General features: G+C 42.4%; 1 protein-coding gene across 11 annotated transcripts in view; it reads right to left on the minus strand.

The window, feature by feature from the left end:
• LOC142373825 (SRC kinase signaling inhibitor 1-like) overlaps positions 1–15,021 on the minus strand; it is a 163,856-nt gene that overhangs the window by 68,890 nt on the left and 79,945 nt on the right. For 8 of the 11 annotated variants that reach the window (XR_012768581.1, XM_075457252.1, XM_075457256.1 and 5 more), the window contains one exon: positions 5,629–5,655. The exons of 2 other annotated variants lie outside the window; for them this stretch is intronic. Coding sequence is in view for 6 of the 9 variants with exons in the window: in XM_075457252.1 (XP_075313367.1) it covers positions 5,629–5,655 (27 nt within the window). In the remaining 3 variants the exon portion in view is untranslated. Of the gene's footprint in view, positions 1–5,628; positions 5,656–8,398; positions 8,502–15,021 lie in introns of those variants that run through there. One more of the 11 variants, XM_075457259.1, reaches the window with a different exon arrangement.

The following is a 15,021-nucleotide window of genomic DNA, read 5'->3' on the forward strand; positions in this document are numbered from 1 at the left end:
CGGAGTCCCGATGTCCTCTCCAAAGGACATACTGTAAAAAAAACAAAAACATGTTTTGACTTTTTTTTATTGTAGTAATGTTTTTTTCACCCCAAAGACTTATGTGGTGTAAAAAAAAGAAAAAAGAAATCCAAAAACTTTTTTTTCTCTGGGTCTCAGGAGTAATAGATAATAAATGATAATAAATAATAATAAATGATAATAAATGATAAGCTGCAATGAATCAGTGCTGGAGAAGTTAGAAACCCTGGGAGGGCTTATGGAGAACCTCCCCATTAAGATAAATAAACAAAATTAAATGCATCTTATCAGGATAAAACTACAAATGGATTAATGAGAGAAAAAAAAACATCACAAAAATCAATAATCAAGCAATGAATCAAGAAATAAATTACAATAAATCAAAAGACTAAATTGCAATGGCAACTATAAACAAAAAAAGAGAAGAAAAAGTATTAAGACAGTCCCATAGAGTACAGGTGATCTTTAAATTTCCTTTTATAGAGAGCGGTTTGTCAGGTGAATACACTTGTTCCATAAAGTTCCACCTTTATATTTGATGGAAAACTGTGCTTTAGTGGTACAACAGAGCGGGACATGAAGCAGCTTAGACTGTCGAGTTGTTCTGGAGTGAATGTTTGAGTTTTGTCAGCTCATTCCATCCCCCAAACGGTGCACTTAACATACCTCATGAATAACCACTTTTCCCACCGACCAGAACCCATCTGCAGCTAATCAGAACCCGAGTGGAATGCACCTGAGAGCTGAAGCCGCCACAGGTGAGACACGTTTAGTGTTGTGTGTAAAAAGCTGAAGCTTGATGAAGAGTGAGAGGAGATTAAAGAATTTCCCCGGAGGGATTAATAAAGTATTCCTGAATCTGAAGATGCATCAGCAGAGATGGAACGCTGTGTTTGATCCAGGCGCACAGAGACATCAGCCGTATGCCGTATGAGAGGAAACGCATCTGCACCGAGGGAGATTTCTGTCCCGAACATGCAGCTTTTCGGATTATTTTTAGGGCCGGGCGAGTTAACTCGTTATTATTGCGTTAACTTGTTAATTATTTAACGCCAATAAATATTTTATGGCGCATTAACGCAGGTTTTATTATTGTAAAAGTCTGTTAAATGCATCACATTCACACAGTTACAGCAAACACCACGAAGCATGGAGGAATAAAATAAAGATAAACCAGCAGCTAACATCACCGCTACAGGTGTGACGCTAACGGAGCTAACCGGCGCTACTTCCTGTTTTACTTGTTTCAACATAAAAGCACGTATTTCAAAATAAATTTTTTAAAAAACTCCTGCATTTACAGCCAAGTTGAATTGTCTTCTCAGCGTAGTAGTTCCAGTCTAAAATATCACTTAAAGGCAAAACACACCACTGATACCAGCAGGTTTTATTTTAATTTTTTTCTGGGCTTTTGTGCCTTTAATGGATAGGAAACTTCAGAGACAGGAAGCAGGGGGCAGAGAGAGGGGGAACGACACGCAGCACAGGGCCAGCTGTAGCGAGGACTATAGACTATAGACTAATAATTTTACAACATTTCTGAACCACTAAACAACAACGCGTCACTGTAGTAAACATGAAGCAGCCGTTTCATCTCTTTACCCAGCGCTGAACCAAAAGAGCAACAAGATTGATGCAAGCTTTAAAATCCGTGAGCAGGAAAAACAGCAGAGGACACGGACAATGAAGCCGGTGGGCGAGCCGTTTATGGGCTGTTGTCTCCATCATCCTGTCAATATCTTTGTGGAAATCCGTGGATCTGTGCGTTATCTTGTTATATTAAATATGAATATTATTCTCTATTGACATCTGTAGACCTCAAGTGTCATAAATGAGTAACAACCTGTAGATGTCTGTTATAAAGGTAGAGGTAAAAAAACCTCCGAATTCTTCTATTGGGATCTTTCCAACAAAGCAAACGTCCTGCTTCTGTAATCTGCCATTGCAGAAAAACTAAAAAGCTGATAAAACTGATGTTGTAGCTCATCAATGACATATCCCAGACCTAATAATCCCCCATAGAATATTTCACTTTGCACTGATTACATTGAAAATACAGCAGTTTTTGTGTGTGTGTTTTAACAGAAATTGGTGTTTACCTCATATACACTGGTATTTAAAGGGTTAATTTTTTTAAATAATTGAAAATTTGGTAGTTATGATCAGAACTGAAGTGGAAGAAAAGATTTATGAAAAAAAAAGTTGAAAAAAATATTAATATATGATGTTTTTAGGTCGTTTTAAAAGGGGACAAAAATGTCCCTTTTCAGAAATTAATGAGTTTTTTTTTTTTTTTTAAATCAGGCATAACAAAAAAATGTAAAATCCCTGAAAATCAATGTTGTTGCTAATCATTGAAATGTCCCAGACCATAATTATCCCGACTCAATAATTCCATTTTGCATTCCATATTTTGAAAATACTGGCACCTAAAGGCTTCAAATTTGGGCTAAAAAGTTCAAATTGGCATCTAAAGGGTTCATTTTTTTTAAATAATTGAAAACTTGGTGGTTATGATCAGAACTGAAGTGGAAGAAAAGATTTATGGAAAAAAAAGTGGAAAAAAATATTAATATATGATGTTTTTAGGTCGTTTTAAAAAGGGGACAAAAATGTCCCTTTTCAGAAATTAAGGAGTTTTTTTTTTTTACACAATGAAAATTTGCATTGTATATTATGTGTGTTTGAAATTCGAAAAAAATAGTAAAAAATGCACAACTGGACCAAATATGATGAGTATCACTATTTCCAGTGTGAAATTAAAGAAGAAAGTACACCCCAAATGGACAAAAATGTCCCCTATCAGGGATTAGGGTTAAATGGTTTCGTTTCACACTGAAAGCCTTTTAAAAGCGGAGCTGGTTGTCTACATCACTGTCTCAGCCAAAGAACATCAGGGTCAATTTGCATAAAACTTTTACTGTATTGTTGTTTCATGACTAAATCTGGGTGCACACACAAAGGCAGAAGTGTGTGTATGTGCACTCTAAAACCGAGACGTGCACAATTAAAAGTGAGGAACTCATCAGGGAATTAGAGAAAAGGACATTTGTTTTATTTGGACCCCACAGAAGTAAAAAAGAGAGCGTTTGATTCCACATCAAGTCAAACAAAGACATCATCAGAGCTGCTGGAGGACTGGCAGCGCCTGCTTTATCCACAGCGGATGAATGTATAGTCTGTGTTGATTATCTGCACACAAGGCTGTGTTCTGCACAGAGACAGATGCATCACTGGATGTGGGCTGTTTTCTCCAACAGTCTCTGGAGGCCCAAAGCAGTTTATGAGCCAATTTTATGCCACAAACTCAAAACAATCTCTAAAAAAAACATGTTCTCATTCTTAAACCTCATTAGAAGTCCTCCACGGCCATTACACACAACGCACGGCTGAGGTCATTTACAGCACCCACAATTAAATAAGAGAACATTACTGTATAAAAATCAGTGATAACCATCAGAAAACATGTTTATGAACATTTAGTGGGCAAATGTAAAGAAAAAGCACCGCTGACTGCATGAAATACGGGAGGTTTGCTCATTTCCTGTTCCCAACTTCCTGCCCAAGCCATTTACTCTGTGCCGGTAGCCATGGTAACCCAGACACATGTTTTCTAATCAGAGCTGACATCTGGGATGCTTCTGGGATGCTCCAACGTGCACATGGAGAAAACACAAGCATTACCTGAGCTGCGTTTCAACTGCAGGAACCTGTGGCTTAAAAAAAAAAAAAAAAAAAAAAAAAAAAAAGAGGCGAGGGGGCGGAGCTTCAGCCCCAAAGAACCATCCTGGTCGGGAGGTCACACTTTAAGACCATGGCTGTGTTCGAAACCGCATACTACATACTTCCATACTCATCGATCAGACAGTATGCAGAGCGTTTACCCACAATGCATTTCGCTCCTGCCCGAGCCGAAATCAGCCGGCCTGAAGCTGATTTCGCTTAAGCTCTAAACTCTGTAAACTTTAGCAACATTTGAGACATTTTCAGGAGAGAAAGTAGTCGTTTAGACCCCCAACGTGTTGAAAACCTGACTAAATACCGGCTATTTACAATTTAGTTCCCACGAATTCGGCGCTACTAAAGCTAGCCGCAGTGAGCAACGCACTTCCGGTTATTTTCACAAAATAAAATACCCGTTGCCTTTTATCATAGGGAAAGCCATTACCATACAATTGGTGCTTTTGTTTTGAAAACAGGAAGTGAACCTACCCTCGTTGTAGCTAGCTTGAAACTGCCGTTTTGACAGGAAATGACGATCGGCGACGTCACGTCACGTTGCATCTTGGGTAGTTTGAGTATGAGTAGTAACCTCATGATGCATACCCAACATTTCAGAGAATCTAGTATGCATCCTGGAACTTCTCGCTTACTCAAACTCGCATACTAACTCAAAAGGTTAGTATGAGTAGTAGGAGAAATATGCGGTTTTGAACACAGCCTCAGTGTATTTAAGTCTAGGTTGAAGACGCACCTATTTTCAGCTGCATTTGAATAAAGCTCCAAATCTGAAGCTTGAGTTTCAAAACTTAATCACATTTTAACTTCAGATTTTATCTGTTGTTCTTATCTCTTTCTTTTTTGTTTAAAATTTAAATCATGCTTTTTATTTCTACTGTTTTAATGTCTCTGTACAGCACTGAATTGTGCTGTACAGATAAACCTGCCTTGCCTTAATTACGCAGTGGTTTAACAGGGCTGTTCACTTAAAACACAAACCTGCACCTTTAACTGCTCCGTCTCTCCGTTTCATCACTCATCTCCACACATGGACACGTTTTCCCACGACTCATCGCGTCATGTGTCCCGTCTTGTGTTTTGTAAAAGGAGAAAAATGAATAACTTAAGAGAAAACCTGTTAAACAAAAAGACTAAAAGCGTGAAATTTACCCTGTAATTGTCATTTCTAGAAAGCAAATGCAGTGATTTAAAAAAAAAGCCGTTTCCGACGTATAAATAAACTCTACGAGCTGCAGAGCGGAGCCCGACGCGCTGAAGCTCTCCACCTTTCCTTTGGCAACATTTCAGCTGCAGCAACAGGAAAATGACATGCTTTATCCTCACGTGTGATTGGCTTAGGGTCAACAAAAGCATCACCAGATCCGTGTGAAACGCTGGAATCTGGGGCGTTCGTGTGCACGGCGTCTTTACGGAGAAACCTTTACAGCCGGAGCTGGACCACACAATGTAAATCACACGGCGCGCCTCTGCCTTCAAGAAACAGACATTTTGTGTTCAATAACTGTAATAACCGCACTACACAAGCCATCACAAGGAGATGGTGGCACTCAGTGATAAGCTGCTACACTCAGACAAAAAGCTTTCAAAGCCAACGTCAAACAAAGCACTTACGACTCCTTTTTCCTGCCTGCTTCAAATCAATCGTTTCTAATGAATTCTCTCACAAGCCGAGATAGAAATGTCACAGCATGCAATGCGAGAGTTAAGAGTGAATGTAAGAGTGGGTGCCAACATGTGACCAACACTAAATGCAATGCAGAGAAGGCAAGCAAGCATGCAAAGACACAATGGACTTATCCTATTAGAGACAAATCCACACAGAGGCACAGATTTATGCTGAAGCACAAACACAATATTGGCACTGACCTTGAAGCTCCAGTAGTTTGGTTGTTGCTAAGAGGGAGGAAAAACAAAAAGGAGAGGAGACAGACAGGACAGGGAGGGAGGGAGGGAGGGTGAGGAGGGGAGAAACAGGATCAAGTGTGAGACTTTGTCCTCATGTATCAAGCTGCAGAACACCACAATACAAAGGAGAGCGAAGCTTAGAGCTCAGGGAGAAAGTGCCTCGTCACCCAGTTCCCGTGTGAAGAAGTCAAACTAAAAAGTTTAGAAAAATACATGTTTTTTTTGTCCATCAGGCCTGGTGAGAAAATGATGTGCTAATTATGGTGATGATAGCCAGATTAGCTTGTGTTGTCCTTCACTGCCATCATAATAGGACTTTAATTGCTTGTAATTGCTTCTCGGCAATTAATCAAATGTTTACGGCGAGTTCACACAAACACACTCACACTGAGAAAATAAAGTACAGAATTGTACCTTTAGGGGTACGATGGCTCGTCACTGGGGCAGTACCCTCAGAAGGTATAGTTTTGTACCCTTATACTGGAGTAGCCTAACACAGACTGTCTATTGTACCCCAGCATGTAGAAAAAAATGTACATATATGTACCTTTTACCACTTGAGTACATATATGTACCTTTTGGACCCTCAAAAAAAGTACATATAGGTACCTTTAGGTCCAATAATTAACCCTAGGGGGTACATTAGTATAGATTGTACCTCAGGGGACAAAAAAAGGACTCGTACTGTACCCCTATTTCTGAGAGTGCACACACTAATGACGTGGGCCCCGGCAGCTCCGACAACGAGCCCCACGGTCTCCGTAGATGTAGGGTTGGCTGCCGTTTACGCTTTAGATGGAAAGAGACAGACCCTTCGTATTCCTCAATAAACCCTCCACTGTTGGGATCCTTGCTCGTCAGAATGTGTTAGCAGTAAGTACTCCAACGGTTGGACAGGACGGATCACAGGTGCCTACCATCAAACACGATGCTACGATGTGGGTCTATGACCCAGGCGGTCATCTCCCATTTGCATTCCAGTGCCACCAACACGCCAATAAACAAAAGGCAAAAGTCTCTCAACTGTGATTCACCCTTTCTGAACCTTCCTCTGGGTGTCATTCATCTCTGTCAGTAGGTCTCCTGCTACTTTATTCCTCCTTTCAGTTGTTCACTGCCTCACAAATCAACAAGCCAATTACACATGGCTGCTGCTGTTTATTGACCAAATACGTTTTCTTTTCCAACCTTCTTGCATTCTTATAAACAGTTATTCACAGAGAGCCAAAAACGCTGAACTCCTTTGCCAAAACTCTCTGATAATGACTTCACGGTTCATTAGCTCGGCCCCATGATGGTGCATCAACCTGCCCAGAGTGAACTCTGCCTCTCAAGAAATGGTTGCTGAGGCACCATTTAAACTGCATTCAGTTAACACCTACCTACAAACGGTAATTTTATTGTATTCAGTTACTTTATGTATTTTATGTTTGCTTTATTTTAGGTTTTATTATATTACTTTGATTACTTAGGAATCTTGGCTCTTTCTGTTTATGGCTCTTACTCTCTTTTATTTTCACTTTTAATCTTAATTTGTTTTATATTGAATGATTAGTATCCCTTGTGTTGTATTTGTTGTTGTAGTGTTTATGATTATTTTTAGCCCTTTGGTCGACTGAGGTTGTTTTAAATGTGCTCTATAAATAAACTATGACTATGACTTTCCCACTTTGTATTGTAACTGTTGCACAGAAATTTCCCTTTGGGATAAATAAAGCTTCTTGAACCTTGAATCTCAGCCTTGGAAGAAGAACCAAATATGAAATGAGAACTAATTAAGAGACCTGTACCTAAATTCTGACCATTTTTTTAACCTTTTTTTTAACTTATTATCCCCCTATTCAGCATTCAGTTTCAGTGAAATGCCCTCTTGGGGGCCGAAATATGTGCTAAAGTGTCCTCTTGGGCCAAAACACGTACTAAAATACCCTCAAGTGCCCTCTTGAGAGCCAAAACACGTGCTAAAGTGCCCTCTTGGGGGCCAAAACACGTGCTAAAGTGCCCTCTTGGGGGCCAAACCACGTGCTAAAGTGTCCTCTTGGGGGCCAAAACACGTACTAAAATGCCCTCTTGGGGGCCAAAACACGTGCTAAAGTGCCCTCTTGGGGGCCAAAACACGTGCTAAAGTGTCCTCTTGGGGACCAAAACACGTGCTAAAGTTCCCTCTTGGGGGCCAAAACACGTACTAAAATGCCCTCTTGGGGGCCAAAACGCGTGCTAAAGAGCCCTCAAATGCCCTCTTGAGAGCCAAAACACATGCTAAAGTGCCCTCTTGGGGGCCAAACCACATGCTAAAATGCCCTCTTGGGGGCCAAAACGCGTGCTAAAGAGCCCTCAAGTGCCCTCTTGAGAGCCAAAACACATGCTAAGGTGCCCTCTTGGGGGCCAAACCACATGCTAAAATGCCCTCTTGGGGGCCAAAACGCGTGCTAAAGAGCCCTCAAGTGCCCTCTTGGGGGCCAAAACACGTGCCAAAGTGCCCTCTTGTGGGCCAAAACACATGCTAAAATGCCCTCTTGTGGGCCAAAACACATGCTAAAATGCCCTCTTGGGGGCCAAACGAGTGCTAAAGTGCCCTCAAGTGCCCATTTTCTCCCTCGTGTTCGCGTACCGGCGGTGTTCCTCAGGGTTAGGTTTCAGGCCCACTACTTTTTAAACTTATTATCCCCTAATTCAGCATTCAGTTTCAGCGATTTACTCGTCACACCTATGAACGTAATCTTAAACTTACCCGGGGACAGAGCAGGGCTTCTCCGCATTGGTACCAAACCTATTGGGATAGACCAAAGTTTTCCCTCTGTCATCGTCACAGTCCGTCTCCCACCAGGCTTTCTGGGTGTGATCCCTGACAGCAGATTATCATTGCAAGCACATAAATAATCTCTCAGTCTGCATACTTTCACTTAGTAATCATCATCACCATCACACACACATCCAGCAGCACCCCATTCTGGCACTTAGCCTGATTACAGTTTGCATTGATTAACACAACTCTGCTGTCTCTCATCTTTCTCAAGTTCCTCTATGATCTTGAATTGCTCCAGCAATCAGCTACCCCCTCTTTCAGAACATATTACCGCCGTCCTCGAGCAGCTTTCTGGTCCTCAGGTGAAAGAACATATTAACTTCAAGAGACTGCTTCTCACCTTAAAAGCCTCTGATGTGTATAGATCTCCACACCAACCCCACACTCCCTGATCCCTCTATACTATTCTCATCCATGAAAATCGATCCAGTCTGAAGGTCGATGGCTTGATCTCCAGCCTCCCCACCGAACCCCACATTGCCCCTGATACTCCAAAGCGCTTTTAATGGTCAACAAGTATATAGAAATGTTGTCAATGTAATGATGTCATCGTTGGTTATTTGATTTATTTATCATCTAAAGCAGCGCATTAGCTGAATTCTCAGCTGCTGCTCAATGCACATTCTTGCTTTAGTTCTTGTGGCACCAAAAAGTCAAAACTGTGTTTTTAATTAATTTAGCGAGTTATCAATAAAACATCCTAGTCACTCTAAACCTTGAGGAGGAGTAGAGTTGCTTGGGGAGGTCATCATGCAGGAAAGCTGCTCCCATGTTTTTATAGACCTGCCCTGTTTCACCTATGCCTCTGTGCACGAAGACAAATTTTTTGGCTGTGGAACAGCTGGTCTAACCAAAGTCCCATTGAACACCTGTGGGATTTACAGGGAATCAGTGCCGGACCGCACTTCTGAGAAAGTTCCCTGCTGCAGGTGAGCAGAGGATACACTGATTTTTGTACACATACTTGTAACTGGACTCATAACACACGTGCACTTTATAAGAAAGGTCACAGCAGAATCTGCATGGGAAACTCAGGTCCTTTGGAGTGCAGGGAGCGCTCCTGAGGACCTTCTTTGACATTGTTGTGGCATCAGCCATTTTCTCTGGAGTGGTCTGCTGGAGCAGCAGCATCTCAACGGCTGACAGGAAGAGACTCGATAGACGGATCAAGAAGCCCAGCTCAGTCTCTGGGTAGGAGGATGATACAAAACTATCATCAACGATGGACAATGTTTCTCACCCCAAGTGTGTGAAGGAGAGATATCAAATACTGTGAAATAGTAGTGTGCACAGGGGAGGCTCCCCTTGTGGCCCAATTGTTGAAAAACGCAAGCTAAAGGGCCCTCTTGGGGGCCAAAACACGTGCTAAAGTGCCCTCTTGGGAGCCAAAACTCGCTAAAATGTCCTATTGGGAGCCAAAAAACGTGCTAAAGTGCCGTCTTGGGGGCCAAAACACGTACTAAAGTACCCTCTTGGGGGCCAAAACTCGCTAAAATGTCCTATTGGCAGGCAAAAATGCGTGCTTAAGTGCCCTCAATTGCCCTCTTGGGAGCCAAAACACATGCTAAAGTGCCCTCTTGGGTCCAAAACACATGCTAAAATGCCCTCTTGGGGACCAAAACACATGCTAAAGTGCCCTCTTGGGGACCAAAAACACATGCTAAAGTGCCCTCTTGGGGACCAAAAACACATGCTAAAGTGCCCTGTTGGGGACCAAAACACGTGCTTAAGTGCCCTCTTGGGGACCAAAACACGTGCCAAATTGCCCTCTTGGGGACCAAAACACGTGCTTAAGTGCCCTCTTGGGGACCAAAACACGTGCCAAATTGCCCTCTTGGGGACCAAAAACACATGCTAAAGTGCCCTGTTGGGGACCAAAAACATGTGCTAAATTGCCCTCTTGGGGACCAAAAACATGTGCTAAATTGCCCTCTTGGGGACCAAAACACATGCTAAAGTACCCTCTTGGGGACCAAAAACATGTGCTAAATTGCCCTCTTGGGGACCAAAAACACGTGCTAAATTGCCCTCTTGGGGACCAAAACACATGCTAAAGTACCCTCTTGGGGACCAAAAACACGTGCTAAATTGCCCTCTTGGGGACCAAAAACACGTGCTAAATTGCTCTCTTGGGGACCAAAAACACGTGCTAAATTGCTCTCTTGGGGACCAAAACACATGCTAAAGTACCCTCTTGGGGACCAAAAACACGTGCTAAATTGCCCTCTTGGGGACCAAAACACATGCTAAAGTACCCTCTTGGGGACCAAAAACACGTGCTAAATTGCCCTCTTGGGGACCAAAAACACGTGCTAAATTGCCCTCTTGGGGACCAAAACACATGCTAAAGTACCCTCTTGGGGACCAAAAACACGTGCTAAATTGCCCTCTTGGGGACCAAAAACACGTGCTAAATTGCCCTCTTGGGGACCAAAAACACGTGCTAAATTGCTCTCTTGGGGACCAAAACACATGCTAAAGTACCCTCTTGGGGACCAAAAACACGTGCTAAATTGCCCTCTTGGGGACCAAAAACACGTGCTAAATTGCTCTCTTGGGGACCAAAACACATGCTAAAGTACCCTCTTGGGGACCAAAAACACGTGCTAAATTGCCCTCTTGGGGACCAAAAACACGTGCTAAATTGCCCTCTTGGGGACCAAAAACACGTGCTAAATTGCTCTCTTGGGGACCAAAACACATGCTAAAGTACCCTCTTGGGGACCAAAAACACGTGCTAAATTGCCCTCTTGGGGACCAAAACACATGCTAAAGTACCCTCTTGGGGACCAAAAACACGTGCTAAATTGCTCTCTTGGGGACCAAAAACACGTGCTAAATTGCCCTCTTGGGGACCAAAACACATGCTAAAGTGCCCTCTTGGGGACCAAAAACACGTGCTAAAGTGCCCTGTTGGGGACCAAAACACATGCTAAAGTACCCTGTTGGGGACCAAAAACATGTGCTAAAGTACCCTCTTGGGGACCAAAAACACGTGCTAAATTGCCCTCTTGGGGACCAAAAACACGTGCTAAATTGCCCTGTTGGGGACCAAAACACATGCTAATGTACCCTCTTGGGGACCAAAAACACGTGCTAAAGTGCCCTGTTGGGGACCAAAACGCGTGCTAAAGTACCCTCCTGGGGGCCAAAACTCGCTAAAGTGCCCTCCTGGTTGGCAAAATGTTCTTCACAGTCCAACGTTGAAATCCACACAGTTCTCATGGATGCTGATCCTAACATTAAACTAACCTGAGTAGTCTGTCTAGTTAGTCTGTTTTAAGGCTATATAATGTGCCATTTGTATAACATAAAACGTGTCTAAAGTGCCTTCTTCAGTGGTGAGGACGCGCTATGTGTGCCCTTTTTTTTCTTTCCGCCCCTGCCCTTCAAAAAGTCTGTGTACGCCACTGCTATGAAATAAGATAAAATGTGCAATAATTAATGTGCAGTAACCACTATTCCACTGTGCAATTCACCAGCCCGAGTATAACTGCTGCTATTGTTGATACAATCTGCTGTTGTGTGTTTCCGTTGCTTTTCTTTAGCTTCATCTTTCTCCTGGGCTGAGGATCTTTATTGCCACGGTAACTATGTGAATTTCCCCATTGTGGGACAATAAAGGGAAATCTAAAATAATCTAATCCACATAATAACTTTAAATTGCAATTTCAGATACAAGTTCAGTCATAACTGGTATGTGGGTCATTAATTAAATCTTTCAGTCAGTATTTCATGAATGAATCACTTCAACTCTTAATAAGTAAAAAGTCAGAGTCTCAGTTTACATCAATTCAGAGTCCTTGAGAGGAGAATAAATGTGTGGGAATAACAGTTTGGCCTTGTGCCAGTCATACAACGCAGCTTTGCCTTTGGGCGTTTTATTTTCAATATTCAGTTTAGATCTCTCCACCAAGGAAACCGTGTTTTAAATGACCTTCATTACTTTGTTACTGAGCAGAACATCTCAAAAATATTTAAACTGAAGCCCACCGACTACCTCACTATGTTTCAAGATGCGCTATTATAGAAATCTTGCATTTGGGGAATGGTGAGTAGGCTTTCAGAGAAGAAGAAATTCCTGCCTCTCTATCGTAAAGTGAGGAAGGAAACCATCGGTGTTTTGGAAAGGAGGAACTTTCTTCATAGTTCTTACAGTTATTTGAAGGGGCTTCCCTTCTTCTTCATCACAGGAACTATGGCCAATTGCAGCTTATAATTTAACCTTTTTTTTACCTCCTACTTTGGAGTAGGTCAAGAAGAACCCTGGAACACGCCATTACAAAAAACATCAACATATTTCAACCTTAAACACTAAAATCCTGAACAAAATATAGAGGAAAGAAGCCACCGTGAAGCCAGTGGTTCTTTCGATATAAGCAACAGAGGGATAACGACGTGACTTTCACTGGTCTACCAACTGCCAGGCAGCCATTACATCAAAGTGTTCCTATATGCGGTGCAAATGCCCCCGGGGGAAACAACCCATGAAGATATGTTGTCCCGTCAGGGAGCGCCACAAGTCCCCATTACCCCTAGAGAGCTCATAGAACGGCTCGGTCTAAATGCGCCTCATTGGAACCATTTTCAAACCACACAGTACACTGCATAATCTGTATTATAGCTGCTAAAATGTGTTTTTCACACAAGCAAAGAAAAGAAAATCATAAAGAACCGATCTGACCACAACATTACCAGAGGACACAGCCAACCAGTGGGAAAAAACCTACATTTTACATTCTAGTCTCCATGTCTAGTTCGATTGCTGCCGTTTTAAAGACTTGTTTGAGCTTTGCTCTGATCGCCTGCCAACCACATTCCTTTTTTACGTCACTATAAAAGGTTATAAAGCTTGGGGTACTCCACCACTGCTAAAACTAAATACTTGTCCATCTCTTCTCAGTGGTTAAACAAAGATGGCTTCTTTTATTGTCACTAAAACCCTCAAAGGTTGAACACATTTACTTCTGGAGACAGACGTGTGCATTGAAAGCAGTTGAGCTCGATCCTCAACACCACTGTACTTTCTGCTGTTCTTCCATTGTGCTCAGAACAACAATATGATATGCAGTAAATGACAAGCGACACATTAACACACAGATAGCACCAATCAGAGCTGAACTATCAGCAGCTACTACAACTCACAAGGCTCCATTGACTAAGACTCAGACACTCGGTGACAGCAGTGTATCAGCACTTGTTACAGATGCGTGTACCAGACACCGAATTGAGGCCTTTGTGTGAAGTTGAGACGACACTAAATCAACAACCCAAGAACTGTTTTACTGGACTGTGGAGTTTGACTGTTAAAACAGTCTTTTATTAATACTGGAACAACATCTATAGAGCTACTGCGATGCATTAGCCTCAGACTAGCAGCTAGCTAGCTAACTGTTCTGCATTCATTAAGGAAAAGCATCCTCTCTGTTTTTATTGCTTTGTGCAGAGGCAGGGTGTTATGGGATTGGGAATAAGCAGCAACACCTGAACCATTTCCTACTTTTAAACTTGTATTGTACAAGTGCAACAGCCGGACTGAGGCTGTGTTCGAAACCGCATACTTCTCCTACTACTCCCACTACTCATACTAACTTTTTGAGTTAGTATGCGAGTTTGAGTAAGCAGAAGTTCCCGGATGCATACTAGATTCTCTGAAATGTTGGGTATGCATCATGAGGTTACTACTCATACTCAAACTACCCAAGATGCAACGTAACGTGGCGTCGCCGATCGTCATTTCCTGTCAAAACGGCAGTTTCAAGCTAGATACAACGAGGGTAGGTTCACTTCCTGTTTTCAAAACAAAAGCACCAATTGTATCGTAATGGCTTTCCCTATGATAAAAGGCAACGGGTATTTTATTTTGTGAAAATAACCAGAAGTGCGTTGCTCACTGCGGCTAGCTTTAGTAGCGCCGAATTCATGGGAACTAAATTGTAAATAGCCGGTATTTTGTCAGATTTTCAACACGTTGGGGATCTAAACGACTACTTTCTCGCCTGAATAATGTTTCAAATGTTGCTAAAGTTTACAGAGTTTAGAGCTTAAGCGAATCGGCTTCATGCCGACTGATTTTGGCTCGGGCAGGAGCGAAATGCATTGTGGGTAAACGCTCTGCATACTGTCTGATCGATGAGTATGCAGTATGCAGAATGGAAGTATGCAGTTTGCAAGTGTGTAGTTTTGAACACAGCCTGAGTCTGCCCCCACCCCCAACACTGGAACAACATCTATAGAGCTACTACGATGCATTAGCTTCAGACTAGCAGCTAGCTAGCTAACTTGTTCTGCATTCATTAAGGAAAAGCATCCTCTCTGTTTTTATTGCTTTGTGCAGAGGCAGGGTGGTATGGGATTGGGAATAAGCAGCAACACCTGCACCTTTTTCTACTTGTAAGTTTTAAACTTGTATTGTACAACTGCGACAGCCGGACTGAGCCCCCCCACCACCCCACCCCACCCCCACCTGCGTGCTTTTGCTGCATCTCGCTGGCTGAAACCTCACAGGAAAAAACCCACCGTAAAAACGTAAGCTGCACAATTCAGAA

The sequence above is a fragment of the Odontesthes bonariensis genome, chromosome 23 (genome assembly GCF_027942865.1).
Source record: "Odontesthes bonariensis isolate fOdoBon6 chromosome 23, fOdoBon6.hap1, whole genome shotgun sequence".
NCBI lineage: Eukaryota > Metazoa > Chordata > Actinopteri > Atheriniformes > Atherinopsidae > Odontesthes > Odontesthes bonariensis.